Source organism: Seriola lalandi, unplaced genomic scaffold (assembly GCF_002814215.2).
Source record: "Seriola lalandi dorsalis isolate HSWRI2012SDOR001 ecotype SW California unplaced genomic scaffold, Sedor1 jcf7180002054317, whole genome shotgun sequence".
Taxonomy (NCBI): Eukaryota; Metazoa; Chordata; class Actinopteri; order Carangiformes; family Carangidae; genus Seriola; species Seriola lalandi.
Window position 1 is genome coordinate 109421 of NW_019524870.1, and position 18030 is coordinate 127450.

At 41.6% G+C, this 18030-nt stretch overlaps 1 protein-coding gene across 1 annotated transcript in view; it reads right to left on the reverse strand.

Moving 5' to 3' along the window:
- The window catches only part of LOC111655389 (thyroid hormone receptor alpha-B), a 32094-nt gene extending 24584 nt beyond the window's left edge, over positions 1-7510 (reverse strand). Inside the window, exon 1 of the mRNA XM_023406757.2 lies at positions 7237-7510. Within this exon, the coding sequence (XP_023262525.1) occupies positions 7237-7292 (56 nt within the window). The 5' untranslated portion in view covers positions 7293-7510. The remainder of the gene's footprint in view (positions 1-7236) is intronic.
- Between the last annotated feature and the right edge of the window lie 10520 nt (positions 7511-18030).

Consider the following 18030-nt stretch of genomic DNA (forward strand, 5'->3'; position numbering starts at 1 on the left):
CGTATGTTACACAGACTATAAAGCCCTTTGAGAAAAATTTGTGGCCTATATACAGTATATAAACAAAGTATTTAACTGTTCGGATAGTTTCTTTAAATCTTGAGATGCAAAAAACTCCCTTTAACTCCACCTTGTTTCCTTTCATACATCAGGACACTATGTATAGTATTTCTTTCTTACAAAGAAACACATCCTGGCAAAGACTTTTACCAAAACATGGGCTCATTTACATATTTTTCCTAAAGTGTCTGTGCCTCATGCAGAGATTATAAGCTAAGTGACTCTTCTGTTTTCCATTTAAGGGTCCACAGGTCCAATACCAGTCACTGCCTGTAAATGTCCCAAAGGTTTCTTACTTCTTTTGTGAGTCAGCCTGTTTTTCATTTTTTCACACCAGCAAACGCTGTCGGCCCCTGAGAAATACAACAATATAACTGGCTGTTAAGTTCAGGGAGTTGCTGTAATTGAGCCTAAATGCCAACAGCCCTTCACATTCTACCCTGGCTTCAATAATAGCACTGTCTCGTTCTCAGTTATGGTTCCCTTTGCCCTTTTCAGAATACATCTGATGGCTTAACAGGGCATTAAATTAAGCTCTTAAATAGCCTATTGAGTTAAAGCTTGATTTATCATGATTGTTGTGTCTGTATCTTTGACTTATCTGTAGCCCAACTCGTGGATGTGGATATAATGTTCCTGTCATGCTGGGATGTGGGAGGAGAATGGGAATTGTCTACAGGAGTCATATGTGAAGCAACACCTATTGGCACACAATAAAAGCAAAGGCTGCAATGTGCATATTTCACAGTGTAACAGCTTAAGATGATCTGCAAAGTCTTTAAACATGGAGGGCGCTTTCCATTCACTGTGGGCAAAAAAAAAGAAGAAAGAAAAGTACAGCTCCTACAGCAGCAGAGAGACAAGGTGAGTTTTCACTGCCATTCAAAGGTAAATGTCTCTCCTTCTGCTTGCTATAGCTTCCCCATCACTCCACACAGCTGCTGCAGGCAGCAACCATCAAATTGTCAGCTACGTGACAGTTCAGTCCTCCCATGCGGCAGCGTGTTGTTATAGATGGAAATATAAGCAAACAGGATAAAAACAGCTACTCTTTATTCAGGTCTCTGTCACTCCTGTGACAACTACACCTTCTCTGCATCTCTGTGCTGCGATCCTGCATCCCAACAACAAGTCCTTGATAATCTAAGATGTCACAACCTGCGAAGTGTTAGAAAGCTTTTGTTTTCCCTCTTCTTAGGGGGTGTTTTGCGCAGTATTTTGTTTTCAAGCACGCATTAGAGACGTGACAGCACAGACGCGCCAGAGAATCGGCACAGCAATGATATGATAATGAAATGATAATACAAATCACCAGCTCCTTTAATAAGCTCCAGCCCTAACCCACTATTAGGATCTGAATGATCCCAAAATAGCACTAATGAAAATATTAGCACCTTCGCAGCTAAAAGAAGAGCTTAGCACTCTTGGCAAGGCCTTGGAAGAGCTGTTTACCATTCTAAGAGCTCTTAGTGAAGGAGTTAGAGAGAAGGAGTCAAGTGGCCCTAGGAAGCAATGAAACTGGAAAGAAACCAAAAACAACCACAGTAAAACACAATTTAAAAACATATGGTTCAGTGCAAAAGATTTTCTGTAGGAGGCTGCACCTGAAACAATAATTAACATCTTGTCTCTTGGCAATAAAACAACATTGAAACAAACAGCAGTCAGCCTGACAGGATTTCAGACACAGCCGGTGAAGGTGTGGCACAAATACATGGACTCCTGTTTGGAGATGAAAACATCATGCATAATTGAGTATTTTTTGATGGAATGTGAGTTTTTGCATGTTGGGGCACGGCGCTGTGCGCTGCGCAGGCATACCACAGAACGCTTTTCAATTTCCAGCTCTTAATACTCTGATGGGACACGGATTGCAACACACCTCCAAATATGCACGGTTCCACACACTGTGCCTCGGCAACCTGATCCTGCTCCAGCACAGACGTGGTTTAAAACTTCAGTTGATGTGTAAGAGCAAGAATTTTTCCGTCCTATGGACGAATAGATTTGCAGAATATGTGCACATGTTGCACAACTACACACATGTTGCAAGCCCGAAACAAATACAGAACAGGAGAATCAACAACATGAGCCAAAAAGATGAGACCTAGGCCTAGAGTGCTGACCTGAGGACGCAGTGGGACTGTAAAATATGCATGGCAGAGGAGCAGCGCTAGTTGAAATTGCAGATGTAGCTGATGAGCTGCTACACAGTCTTCATGTATGGACTCCATTTTCTCACTGTCCTACATCCTGATGTCTCTGCTAGTTGTGCCATAGTATGTTCAGCCTGTTGATCCACTCAAACACACTCCCCCCCCCCCCCCCCCCCCCAATTCTGTGGGACTTCTTTGCTCTGCTGCTGGTACCACCCACTTTACCCTGATTGGAGCACAGCCAGCTCTGACTTAAACTGTTACTTTGACGGCGACTTTGGAGTGCGTCTAACAGGTAATTGCTGGGCTGCCAGGTAACTGAGCACTCTCATGAGACTTGACTATTTTAAGACGTTTCTTTAAGGCTAAATCAGCACGCATGACTGCAAAAGATGCGGAGGAGCGAAGCAAAACCGCGATCCATACTGAGTGAGAGCTATATGTCCTTAAAGATCCCCTTAAGCTGCCACACTTAAATAAAAAAGTTAGTGTTATTCTAAACCTTTCTTGTGCACAACAAATCTGATAAAAAGATCAAAACCAACAATGTGTTAGACAGTCTCTGAATACTTTATTTATCCTGCCCTGTCTGTTTGCTTGTGTTTCTCAAAACAATGTAAATTCAACAGCAATGAGTCTTTCCAGAAACAATGTCTCGTTTAGAGAGAAGACACAATGATCAGTTTTCAGAGGCACTCTACTGAAGAAAAAGTCCACATAAAAACCCTGTTGACAGCAAGTTCTGCGGATTATCTAGTGTAACAGGGACACTGTGTCTGGAAAGAGATGCTGCTGTAAAATTTTTTAAATGTCATTTTTCATTTCTGTGAGCACCCCAAATAAGATTTCCAGTCACTTCCATTGTATTGGGATAGAGGCAGAAATCTCAAGAGATGGATATTTCAAATTAAACCAAAACCATTTGCATGGCCAGATACCACTAGACATAAGTGAGACGATATGTTTTTGGTTATAATGTGGGTGAACTGACTTTAAGACTGAGAAACACCTGCTTTGAAGCTCATGCTCTTTAACCAGAAAAGAACAATGCAGATGCACTCGGAATAGTCCAGAGAATTATATCCATAACAGTGTCTGAATAAGGCCCCCTGTCCTATGTTTAGAGTGCAACTGTAGCCTATTGTTCAGCATGCATGCACGCCTTCAGCTGGGTCTGCCCCGTACTATACATCCAGTGCTAATGGACACTTTGTTCACTCATGTGCCCCACCACTGTCTAAATTACAGACCGAGCTGGAAGGGGATATAACATGCCTCCAAGTGAAAGCAAGACAACTCCCTCTGTCCAAACGCAAGTGTATTGTAACCCACATATGACCAATAATAAAGATGGAGCTAAAACCTCAAATATATACAGCTTGATACATCCTGTACGATACAGGAAACAGCTACATTTACTCTGCATTTGGCTGGATTTACTTCACATCTCAAATGTGCATCTGATGTGGACTTTTCATCTATAAATCCCATCATATTCACTATTCACAACAATAATCAAACCGCATACATGGTGTTTCAAATGCCATTTTGACAATGCAAATGAAATGAATTGGTCAAACTTTGTAAATATATTGAAATAATTAATTTTGATTGGATAAAAAAATGGGGGAAAAAAAACAATTTGGCTGATAGATTTTCCTCTATCTTAGATTAACTATCAAATGTCTGCAGCAGCAGGTGCCTCTGAATCTATGCCAGCAGATTTGCATAATGTGATTTCTCTGCATTGTATTTGCACTTGTTAATAAGTCAACACTGCCAGTCAAATCACAACCAAAACAAAGCACTGATGAACTGGAAATTTTCCAGTTTGTAATCTGCATGAAGCCAGTTCATGATCTTGAACCAGACTACCAGGAGCTTTACCCGTTTATGGGAGTTATTTTAAAAGGAAAATACAAATGTAGTGGACCAGTGAGTCACACAAGCAATGTGTTATCCATTCACAGCTATTATCCACCTGGGATCATAATATAATGGCTCAAATGAAGCATTATGTATGAAGTATGGCCACCTTCTGCTTTTTCACTGGGCAGAAACCAGTTATTTTTTCTTTTTTCCTTGAAACAGTTTCTGTGAATGTCGGCTTGAAAATGTCACAGTTTACACAGATTGCTGCAGGGGAACTTCTCTAGGAACAATAATTAACTGAACTCAATCACTGATTAGTAGAGGTGCATGCTGACTGACTCACTGAAGCACACTCTCACTTACCTGGCTGTAAATGGCTGCCTCTCTCTAATGATCTATTGCTGAGAGGGCAATTAATTTCATATGCTGTTCTATATTTATATATATACACCACACATTCTGTGTGGACACACCCATATCCTGCATAAAGCTCATATTAACCAAACGTCTTCTGACAAAAATATTACGCCCAGTCTATTCAACATGATATGATTCACTGAGTTTTAAAGCCTTAAAACTTAATATTCAAATCCCCAGAAGACACGGAACCAGTGACATAACAAGCCATAAAACCAATAGCAAGAGAGAAAATAACCCGGGCATGACCCGGGCATGACAGGACATCCTCGTCCAGGGGAAGGAAAAGCTGAATCTTGTTTACGTTTTCAGCTTCACTACAGACATACCGTACTGTGGCATGACAGGGAAGCAGGGGCCTTGGTATACATTAAAGGCAGCAATGTCTGTTTGGGTAGGTTGATCTTCCTCCCTCTAGATGCACAGATTAGTGTGTTTCCTGACATGAATACAGCAGAGTTATCACCACCCTCCTCATGCTATTTACAGCTGGGAGAAAACAGCTCGTACCTGCGGTGAATATGAAATTCATCTGAGCAACAGGTAAAAGGAGGAAGTGGGATTAAAGAAGAAATAACATTTACATGCAGATGTGGCACCCGATCCATCTTAGTGCCTCCATCTGATTTGTTAAGTAATTAAGTCATTAGGATTACTTAATTTCGCTGAGTTTATCTGTAGAGCAGCGAGAGGAAACGCGAACAAACAATTAACTGTGATCTGCTCTCATACGCGTCGGACTGGAGGCTCTGAGATTCAGATCCTCCGACTACAGAGGAGAAAAACAGGCCTCTTGAAGCACGTCAGCCACAAAGATTCCTGCATACGACAAGCCACACACAACACTATGGTGCAAGCCTTTGCCACTGTTAATGCAACACGGTGCAAGCAGCCTTGCATCAGCTGTGGTGACAAGTTAAGAGAAGTGTTGCAACTACAGATCCATGTTTTAACTAAATCCGGCGTGACATAAACTGTACAACAATTTATGCATCTCAATGAGCCATTAAGCCACAGTACGAGTGGCTTCAATGAAGAAAACTGGTACAAAGTAGCCAAATTTTTCTTGTGTTATCAGCTCAGAAACCTCAAATAAAGTGATTGCCTGAAATTAAATCCAGCATGTCAAATATTTCATTACGGTCCACAGAATGTTTCACATTTATGTCAAAGAAGAAATGGCTGAGCACGTATCAAACAATCTTCAATCCATAGGCCCAGAGTGTTCTTTTCTCTGTCTGCATGCTGGTAACCATAGCATCACTTCAAAGAGCCAGACCAGTTCAAAACAACAGGCTGACAACGTGCAGAGGGGTGGGGCAGTGATTTAATAAAATCCACTATCATGCCAGACACACACACGCACCCACACTGATATCCACTCTATGTAGCAACTGCTCCAGTATGAAGCCCATGAGAGCTCAGTGCTTTGTGCTTTTAATTATCCCTGAGGTGCAAAACGCTGCAGCCAGCTCTTGGTACAGGTGTTGGCACACCAGCAGGGATACGCAGAATACTTCCACCCCAAACATGTCAAACGAAACAGGCCTGTGCATTCACTCCTACATCCATGACTGCACCAACTGTCTCCGTCCCCCGGCGGCAGAGCTGTTAATCTCCTGACAGGTGTCCGTGTTAGCTGAGGAATCCATCGAGGCTCCGGATTGACTTTCTTAACACAAGCTTGTAATACAAGACATGAAGGGGAAGAGGAATGTGATGCTGCATTCTGGGCTGCCAGCTACTCCCTCCACATGCTAATGAAAGAACATAAGCTCATATTATTGTTATTGTCAGTATTAGATTAATTTAATTCTGGAGACAGAAAAGAAGAGTGAGAAGGCTAACGGCCTGTAACTAGTGTCTTCATATGTTCCTTCTTAGTCTGAGAGTAGTAAATACAACATGTTTGTTACAGCAATATACATAACATTTACTTCATCGCCAGCTTATCAGCATGATGACAACATGATGTGATTAAACAGAAGCTTCCTGCACAGCAGCTTCCAAACACACTTCAATAGGAGTCATCAGGATTACAACTTTAATCATTCTCAGACAGAGATCAATTCAATAATTTAACTTTTTAATTTAAAGGAATAGCATTTTGCAAATTAACTGAACTCCTCTCTTGAAGCCAAAGCAGACTGATATAGACTGATTACCCTTCCCTTTTACCCAGAGGCCTCTTCCACACAGAGGGCCCCTTCCTCTTGCAGCAGCACTACGAGCGAGGCTCCATTCCACTAATATTATGTTTTCATTTATGAGAAGGGGCTTAAACAGCACCGTGTTTGTTTGTGTTTGGGCGGCTCTGCTTCTCAAGAAATGAAGGAGTAAGGGGAGGAGTGCCGTTGGGGTCAGATGTAGCTGTGGGCCCAAGTTCTCTGAAAACAAGTCAGACGAGAGGAAAAAAGCAACTGGAAGTCAAAAAAAAGAAAAAAAAGAAAAAAGGCAGCTATGTTGTTTAACTTGTGAAAACAGAGCGCCATGAGAAAGATTTAGACGATAAGACAGACTGAAAAATAAAGATTTCCTTTGGATGTCCTCAGAAAACCTCCTCCATAACAGCATTACATAATGACAGACAAAGGGGTTTACATCAGGAAAGACAAGTAAACGGGTTTCACAACATTACCCTCACCAACATGGAACAATGACTGAAAGCCGAAGAAGCAGCAGGGGATTAAGATAGGAGATCAAGATATAAAGACAGCAATGATTAACTCACCGTTTCTCTTCTCCCTCTGATGGGTTAGGGTCCTGCTCCTTGGGCATGTGTTCCATTCACCTTAATTCCATCCAGCAGCCAATTATGAGAGACTGAGGCAAGCCCCACCCTCGGATGCACACTTGTCATTCGCCGGTTGGGAAGGGTCAGTCAGTGAAACATGACAGGGTCCCGTCCCAGGGGGCTTGGGAGGTAGGAGGGGGGGTCTCCAAAAGGAGCTGACCCCCTTTGAGGTTGGGTGTTCTGTAGCTTGGTGTGAAGCTGCAAGATATGGAAGCTGTCTCTTATACACATCTATCCAGTCTACAAGAGAACAAAGAAGAAAGTTAGATTACAGTGTCTGTGGAACTGAAATAATTCATCAGTCAGGCATAAAATGAATCGACAACTGTCCTTAATCATGTTGTTTTTTAAGTAGAAGTCCAAAAAAGTACTGGTTCTGACTTCTCAAAGTCCTCTATGATATTAAACTGATTATCTTTTACTTTTGGATTGTTGGTTGAAAAAAAAAAACAAGATATACGAGGATAGAAACTTAGGAAAAGGGAAATTGTGACGAGCACTTTCACTACATTCTGACATGTTCTGAACCAAATTGATCAGTAATGAAAATAGTCACGTCTGTGATGTGAAAGCAAAAAGCTGTTTCTTACTTTAATAAATCTTTTTTTTTTCTAAATCATGCATTTATCAAGGTTTTGTCAACAAAATGTCTCCCATGATTTAATATGAAAGCAACATTTACTCTAAGAGGGTCTAAAAACCCTTTGCAAATTGTACCAAATTGCGACTTATTTGTACCAAGTGCACGACTCAACACACAACTCTTTGATCCAGGCCTTTGCAGGGTGCATCACACAAATATCAGAGGAATCAAGTGTTCAGTCAAAGTAAGATATTCCCGCTTCAGCACTGTATTATGTTCAACTTTTAACTTGATTTTCAGATTTCGGTTTCGGCTTTCGTAGCAGGGCTGATGGATTCTCTCATTGAGATCTAAAGCTCTGCAAAAGCTTCATGATAAGACTAAAGGCTTGCCAGGCTTTATTACCTGACCCAATGAATATGACTGAAAGCTGCGAATTTGAGACCCAAACCCAACGCAAGACCCAGATTCTTGCTTTATATTCGGCTCTTGCCAACCATTAGCTCACAAAGCTGATGCAAAGCTTAGGGTACACTGTGTCTCTTTCATTGTGTAACTACCTACAACACATGACATGCACAGATGCAGATGACTGCCACACTAAGAGAGAGAAATTTCTCAACGTATTCCATTGGAAAATTAACAAACCCGAACGCAACCCAAACCTAACCCAAGGCAGCACCACATCCCGAGCCCGACGAGGCATGGCAGCGTCTCAGGTTTGAGTGTGCGCCAGACCTCGACAGAGATCACGGAGTTTGTCTTAAATACGTTTCTCAAGTTGTTCCAAAGATATCTATCTGAGTGACTAAACGGGAGCTTCCCTAAACGCTCCACCACATGTTGTGTCTACACTGCGTTATGCTGTCAACTCCACTAAGTCTCCCATGTGAGTGAGTCTCACATTCCATCTAGCATTACATGACCCTTAGTCACATGAAACAGAGGCTTTTCCTCATGCTGCCGGCAGCAGAGGGATTCCTCCAAGTCACACACCAAGTTAAGACTGGATACAGTGGCCCGGAGGTCAGAGGGCAAAGTCTGTCACCTTCAATTGTTACTGCTACAACTGGATAGTTCCTGGAGAACTGCCTACACAATGTCAGCTCTTACACAGGGTTAAGTAGCTTTAGGATGAGCAGCTGAATCAATGTGAAAGAGTATGTGTGTGTGTGTGTGTATGTGTGTGTGGGTGGGTGCATACACAAGCACTCAAAGGGTCTTGATCCATTAGCCCCTGCCTCCCTCCGCTGTTGGCCAAGGAAGGCTTTATTCTTTCCTCTGCTAATCCCCGGTTCAATGCTTTTCTAATCCGGAACAGTGGGATACAGGACATGAGAATGGCCTTAGACATGACTGATATTATTATTGATTTTACTCCTAATAGAGAGATTATACACATATTCAAAACAACCTCTCTCTGCAGGCAAAGCAGCATTTCATCACCTCCATGCATGTTTATTTTTTGCATTTATTCTACAAGCAGAAGGCGACTCATCCACATCCCTGAACCTTTATGTGTAGGGTTGTATATATATATAATATGTATTTTCTTTATTGTTTATTTGTTGTTCTGTATTGTTGCTCTTTCTGACATTTTATGGACTAAATAAAAAAAAAATAAAAAAAATCATTAAAACACTGATTTCTCTATACACAGTGGTCCCCTTGTTTCACGTCTGAGAACTTCAGGTAAGAACTGCTGCTGAGAACTGCTTTTCAGGTAAGTGAAAAGCAAAATTGTCCATTAGTTATGAATTAGTCTTAATGCACTGCTGAAACACCTTCCCTCTGTTGAACTTTGTGAACTTTTGTGCAGAATTACTGAATCCACATGTGAAAATTACAGAGACTTTAAGCACACTCAGGTGTATGGTTTATATAAGTGCTGCAACCTGCTTCTAAAGGCTTGTAACAGACAGCAATAAACGGCAGAACGTATCTGTTTGTGACTCATCAAGAGGTTGAGATAAGAAATGGAGGTACTTCATTCGGGGGATGTTGTGAAGGTTCAGCTCTTTCAAATCATTGCTGACAGTCTTTTCATTCATAACATAAAAAGCTGTATTATATTAGAAAGATATGGTGTGATTTGTTTTGCTGCCTGTAACATTAACGCCTGCTAATTAACATCTAAAACAACATAAAGAGCCAGATCTTCGGCTTCTACCCCATTTATTTTGTCTCCATGTAAAAAGAATCTTAATTAAGACCCTTATTCACCATACAGTAAACACTATCCCTCAAGTACACACTGGAGCACAATCACACAATCACACATATGATACACACACAAACAAACTGCTGTCAGGGAACCACAGGGAGACTCCATTCATTGTTATGTGAGAGGTCAGGGAGAGTTGACTGCCTCTCTGACCGTAGCAGGACCGACTGCGGTGTGATGGTGAACAGGACAGTGATGACATAACCCGTAATAACATATCCCACTAATGAAGTGCATCTTATCAAACGCCTTCCCTCTGTCACGCTGGCTGTTGAAGTGGCACTGGCCTCACTGCTGTTGTTTGTGCACAAGCACAAAGTGGTTGTTCATCACAGTGGGACGGAGAGGACAGATAAGAAAAGGGAGCCCATTGTTTCATTAGCTGATTAATTGAAATTCAAGTACCACCAAATAAATTAGCAAATGTCCCCCCTCATTAGGAGAAATATATCATAACACATAGCGTTGGTTGTGTACCATTGGTAATTTAAGACGTCTATTTACAACAGTCAACATCTGGGAGGACGCAACAAACTACTAGCTTCTGCTCGGAGAGCGGAAGCGAGTGAGTCTAGCTTGCCAACATTAGCACCAATTCCCACTAGACATTAGTTTTAGTTCATTTTGTTTCAACACTGTCACACTCTCAGTGTTGTGTTTGTCCAGCATCTATCTGGAGTGAGCTGCGTCTCTTTTACAGGTCCAGTCTTGGTCATGCCACATAACCAGACTGTCAAAACTCACTGCAACAAGGAGGAAGATTCACAACCTCAGTTACTGCATGGTTTAAATCATGACATGCAGTTTCATGCAAATTCTGAGAACACAAACTATATTTTGTGCCTCCCACATCGATACCGGACCAATCACATAACAGGACCGACACTTTTAGTCAGAAAACATCTGTATGCATCACCGCAGGAAAATAGAAACTACTATTTCCTCTTTCTGGTTATAACAATTTGACCAAATGACCAATACCCATTTCTTTAATTTTTTTTTTTTTTAATTTTAGTTGGATTTCAAGGGAAAAATCCACCTGACAACTCCTTTAGGATCATATCTTCCAATTTAGGGCATACAGTTTATTTTTCTTATGACAAAGAAATGGTTAAAGAATAACACTGCATCAAGATATTTCCAGGAAAACAATAGCCCACACTACAATAGTAGTCTGATAAAGTAAGCCATATCGTTGCCTTCTTTCATCTCAAGTACTGCATTCATGCATGTGCTCCTTCGTCATTGCCCCCACCCAGAAAGTTATTCTTATGTTAACACCCCCTATATCCAGGGTCAGTCTGTCAAGTGGTCTGGGGCCAGAAAAGGAGTACACAGCATGCCTGAGGAAGGAAAGTGAGAAACAGGAGATAAGGATAAAGTGAGAAAGAAAGAGTGAGATAAAGTGGGATAATATAGTGTGTTCTGGGAAGGGCAAAGTTGATGAAAGAGAAATAAAAAGACTTGATTTAGAGCACTGTTGGAATGAAGACAAAATAAACCCAGTTATCACAGCGAGAAGACAAATAACAGGAAGAGAACAGGGTGTGTCAAAAGGCAAATTCAGGGCTTTTTAGCCGTTTTCAGCTCAAATCTACATATATAGATATTAAATGCCTGTCTGTAATTACACACTTATGTTGTCAGTTACAGGTTTTTAATACAACCCTTTATGGTCTGCGCACAATAATCTGTGAATACCAAGCTCACTGTGCGTATCACAGTGTGATTGGATCAAGAAACCAAACTTATAATAACATGTTATCACTTCATTTTATATAGGTGACGAATGGCTTTGGTGGAACGTGTCCTTGGGTAACCTTCGAATGGCGGCCAAGTTAAAGCGATACTCCATCCAAAAATTGATTGATTTATTTATTTGATAGAGACTAGTAAAAAGGTGCAGAGGAAATATGGGATAGAGAGGGACGACGAGGACAAGACATCTAGTTATGCAGTTATGCAGTCTTAAACAATTTGCCCCAAAAATCTGTCCTCTGGCTATTAAAAACACAATTTTTTATTTATGGATTTGTGCATTTCATAGGGACAATGTATGTTAATGAACTACAGTATAAAATACACAATGTAAACATGCCGGATTGTAGTAAAATGCTAATTTACATCCGTAGTCCCTAGGTACATACAGTAAACTGTTCCACGAGTCTGCTTTATACTTTAAAGGTGGCTCTAAAAATGTCCTCAAACCACCACCAACTTCTCCACTGTTCCTCTGTATTCTCAGTATCTTCTAAATAACTGCTGTTTCATTATTAATCTGTCAACATCCTGCAAAGCCTTGGGAGCTTCAGGGAGGGTTGTTGCATTGTATTTAGCCATATTTTGTCACTGTGTTGACTGGTTGGCGTAATGGTGTACAGATCCAGCATTTCTGATGCCCGTGATTACATCTTTGCAATTTCACATTCAAAACGTTGTAATCACTGAGCATAAATCAAGACAGTGGTTTGAAATCAAAGTGTCACATTTCCTGTGAGAATAGAACCAAACATGTAAGTTCTCAGATGTTTTACAATAACACCACTTTTGTAGTGAGTGCACACAACCACATATCCACCCACCCACACACACACAGACACACACTACAACTAACATGGCTCAGCCACATGCACCTTGATTTTCCTTCCCTTCCAGTAACTGCCTCCAAATTTTAATTGGGCCTGCAAAAACTGGCATTCTCCCTCGAGCAGGGTTCACCTTTAATTGCGCGCTCTGAAATACAGACTTTAAAATGCATCAAAAGAATAACTAGTGAAAGCATGTTGATGCCTGGAGAAGCTCTGAATTAATTAAACATGACCTACTCTCTTTCTCCTCTGTCCCAGGCCAAAGAGATCGATGTCCCTCTGTTCATCAGAAAGAGAGCCCAAACACAGAGCTGGATGGATTCATCACTAATAAGCAGGGCGGTGTGAAATGCAGATCTACAACAGGAACAAGTCATTAAACCTCAAGGATGTTTAGGCTGTGCTTTGACAGCGTGCTGAAACAATATTTAGGAACTTTGTTTCTCCTCAGAGAAAAAAAAAAATTAAGTGAGCTGAGGACACACACACTTTGATAGTGTGTGAGCCGTAGAACTGATACCATTAGCAGAAGGAGTGAGGAGGATAAAGAACATCGATGCGGATTTTTGTGGCTTTTTGTTTGGTAAATGGACCAAATTAGCAGTGCTCATCCTCCCTCATTACCTCCACTGAGGTGCCCGAGAGCATCTTTTTTCCCCAAACATATACCAGCTTCAATGTGTGAATGTTACCGCTTTCAGATTAACACATTACAAATGCACATTTGGATTTTTCTGAAACATAAAACTTAGTGCTTTGGGATGAAGATGCGCCTGAAAACAAAAACAAGCATGGATGGCTCATGCCATTCAAAGTACGCTGTTCAAGGTAATCTAAATGAACAGTGTTGTATTGCCAGTGCACAGGATTTTTAACCCTCACATGACCAGCAGAGCCGTCATACACCCATCTTGAGTTATTGAGATGTGAACGCTCACTCGCAAACATAGGACTCTTTCCCATCTCTACCAAGACTCTTAATAAAAATATGGTTCAAAATATCCAGAACTGATAAAGACTGTCCACCTTTTCAATGGTTATCTCGATGTTTGGATTCATCATGTTTCTATCTGCGGTTTCTCAGCTTATGAAATCCGTTCATTATGACAGATACAAATAACGCAGCTGGTGAGACAAAGTTACACAATCACCAAACCTGACAACGATTATGTAGTCGAGCTCTCAAGGAGTCTAAAAAGCAAGATGGACAAGTGAAACTCTGATTTATTTACTAATTGTTTCATGTCCTGACATCAGTGAAAGAAACAGAAAAAACACTCAGTAGATTCTCACACACTTTGATGTCTGGCTTCTTTGGTGTCATCTAATCCCCCCTCCCCCGTCTCTTTTAAAATTTCAGTCCATTTAAATGTCACTGTCTCACACCAATTTGTAAAAAATGAAGTCTTACACTTTACAATTAGATTCAGGTTCGTTTAATTCACTGACTTTAAGGGGTGCAGGTGTTAAGCTACATGCTTCTTGCAGCTGCTAGCCTGTTCTGACGTGCAACAGCTCAGATGTGTCATTTTCTTAATACGCCGAAAGCGGCTTCTGTGTTAAAGTTCACTCAAAATTGTTCACTTCTTTTCATTTCAAATAACACAGCAATTGTGGCATTATCTTTCCCTGTGAATGCAGAAAGATCAGAGTACAGCAGGTAGAAATGTAAACCTAAGTGTTTCTGCAGCAGAACACGGTGCATATGTGCTCGTCTGCAGTGAGCAAATTTCAGCCCTTGAGCTCCTGAGGAGAACCCTTGTTAAAATTCACACCATGACAGCAAACGTGGGGGTCAGCGCTCCCGACTCCCAAAGGTGGCCTGGTGCAATTAGTGGTTAAGTAATGGAGCAGGAGCAGGGGCAGGTCCAAGTTGTTGATGTGGTGTGCGCAGTCTGATCATTGAGGAAATGGAGGTGGAAAAGGAAAGGGTGGGGTGGGTTGGGTGGCTGTTAGTACCCCAGGGTCGCAGGCTGTCAAAGGCAAAAGGATCATGTTTCATGCTACGTCTCAGCTCGCTCTCTTGCCAGGCTAATTACTGTCGGGGGATTATTAATAGGTGCTAATAGATTACAGCAAAGTGAAGTGACAAAATGCGACCTGTACGGGCTTCTTTCTAAATGTGACCTTGATGTTTCGATTATGCACAAACACAGACGCCCACATTCATAAAAATGTTAATGTTCAACTTGCATGTGTATACACAAGTGGTGATTTGGGGGTTTTCATGCTCGTCAGATAAAGTACAAAAATGCAATCTACTCAGAAACTGCTAGCACTCATTCATGACACTTGACTCAGCAGCTCGTCACACTTGATGCAGGAAGCTGCTCAAGAAAAACAGCGAGACATGAATCTCTGGTTTGAAACAGTTTGAACTTTGACACTGAGCTTTCAAACTACAATCAGTAGAACTCACTTCATCTCTATGCACCAAATCAGACGACAAGCAAACAATAGTTCCTTCAAGTTAAACAGTACGTTTCTTATTCTGTCTGTAGTTTGTTTGAGTGTGCATATAGATACATCTGCACCAGCCAAGGACACATAGGACAAACTGGGCACACAGCCACATGGTAACACACTACACTGTATCTGTTTCTGTCACCATTGCTTTTTCTCATTCTCTTTTTCATTCGCACTGCCTCATCCGCCCCTTCCAAATTTCTTTCCTCGTTTACTTTATCCGTCTTTCAGCAGATTTTTTCAGTCACCACTTCTCCGACCGCCTCTGCTTGTCTGCGCGTCACTTTCAAAACTAATGATGATAATGACCATGATAAGGCTTTTAAAACAAAACCCATGGGAAAGTTGAACCTCTGTGACAGAAACTCTGCTACTTTTGATCCCCTATAAACATCAGGCCAAAATTGCTCATGCTACATCAACATTGCAGCTGCGGATGGATTACTGAACTGGCCGACAGAGCGCCGAGTTTCTGAAGTGACTTAAGATTTCTTGTTAGAAAATCAATCAAAGGACAAAAGTTGCAAAGCAACTCCAAAAAGAAGCAAAATGACCACAAGGAGACCACAAAGAGATTCAAAACAACTGCAACGAGATGGAAAGTGACCACAAAAAGAAACAAAGAAGACAGCAAATGAACATAAGCAGACACATGATGACAAAGAGAAGCAAAACAACTGCAAAAAGAAAAGAACAACATTTCCATAGCCTTTTTGTGTCTCTGGATGCCTTGCTCCTATGTAAGAGGGGTAGGGGCCCTTTTACAAGTCTGTGCCCAGGGGCCCACCGTCTCATAAAACATCCATGATTGCAACAAGGCCAGCAGAGGCAGACAGGGACGAAAGATGTTGAAACGGGAAAGCAAGTGCAGAGGAGTCTGAAGAAACGGAACAAAGCTGGTCGGATGAGAGCGGCGGCAGTTCACATACAAACAGGCAGACGGCAGCTCTTTGAAAACCTTTGTTTACCCAGAAGAGGCTGTCTGAGCACACATTCACGCCAAAAAGCTGCCCCCGTGCAGCCACAGTTCTCAGACAACGGCCACTGAGCAGCGCCGCTGGGAGACTTAAGGGCTCCTCAGCGGCTCCTCAGCAGTCATCACCAGTAGTCGTCAGAGGAAGTGTAAAGGGAAGACCAGTGGCACAGCAAGGCACAGCTGGCTGGCGCCTGGCACTGATGAGCAGTCGAAGACATAAATTTACACATGACGTCCGAACACTGGCAGGGCACGTCTTGATGCCAGCCTCTCTCAGCGTTATAAAGTGCCTCATTCTTATTGTTTTACTGTCCCACTGCAGCAAACGAACAAGCAAATGTAAATGAGCAGCGTCATGACAGGCTGATATGAATACAACAGCTGTTTTGTGACCATTTGTGTCTTTCTTTTCTGTCTTTTCTGTTAGTTCCATCTTCCTTTGTGCATCTCTTGAGGTTTGAGGTTTTTTGGGTTTTTTTAGTTTTTTTTAAATTGATAGATTCATCATTTAATCTACAAAGTGTCAGAGAGTGATGAGAAATGCCAATCGCAAGTTTAAACGGCCCAAAGTGATGCGGTCAAATTGCTGGTTTTGTTAAACCAAACATCCATAACTCAAATAAATTCTGTTTACAATCATAGAAAGCAGCAACCTTTCACTTTTGAGAAGCTGGACCCAGCGAACATTTGGTATTAATCAGTTGTTAGAATTGCTGTGCGTTAATTTTCTATCAGGAGACTAAAAAAAAAAAAAATTCAGCTAATTTACTGTGTCTCATACCAGAGAGCATGCAGTCATCACATATGTTTTAAAGGAATATTTTTTGTGTTAAAATGTCATGGTTATGATCTCCAGTCTGCTTTTTGTCATCTATCATTTTAGGATTTTTTTAAAAAAAACAAGTCAACGACAATAACTTAATGCACACAGTGGCTGCACTTTCTGCACGCACTAGTGTTGACAGAGAAATATAAAAGTATGCTGGATGTATTTTTAAAGCCTTACTGTATATACGGACGGACAAACTAGGCTAAGTGCAGTGGGAATATCCATGGACGTTCTGTTTCTGGCTTGTGTAGCTGTAAGAGTAAACATAAGATGGTACATTTTGTCAGCAGGGGCTAAATGAGGCAATGTATACTTCTACAAGACCTACATGTGTAAACGGAAAAAGATGAAAATGTGTCTGCTCGTAGGCGACGTGAGTCAAGGCCAAAGATGAATGTAAATCTATAGATAATGTCAACATACTGTATTAACTTTTTTATCTTCTACGCAGTCAGCAAAAAGGAAAAAAAACAAAAAAAACAATCTGCTCTTTCTCTCTCCCACGTCCACTCTCTCCTCTCTCCCTCTACCTCGCTCATCCCTCCTCTTCCCACCCTCCCTTGGCCAGGACAGGCGAAGGTGCTGCCAAGAATGTGACTGCATTTGGAAAACAAATCCAGCTCACTTCTCTTTTTTTCACTTCTTCTCTTTTCCTCCACTTGCAGTTTTTTTTTTCTTAAGGTGGGCCCACGAGTGCTGCGGAGCCTCCTGGCACTTCCAAAGGCTGCATTGACATTTTTTTTTTTTTTTTTTACAGGGATCACACTATCTGCACATCACTGCCTTTTGTTCAGCTCAATGTGTAACTTTTAAACTCAGATAATCCTGTCCTGTTCCTGCCCAGCGCTCCAGAACAGACACTCTGCTGTTTCTCCTGCTTTGTGTTTCCCCCTGCGGCCCACCTTAAGAAAAACTGCACTCTCTGTGAAACTGGAGGCTGTGTGTGTGTGTGTGTGTGTGTGTGTGTGTGTGTGTGTGTGTGTGTGTGTGTGCTTTCCACGATTATTTTCCCGGAGATGTCCACTTCCCTACACTTGTTCATTTCCTCACAACTAATGGAAATGT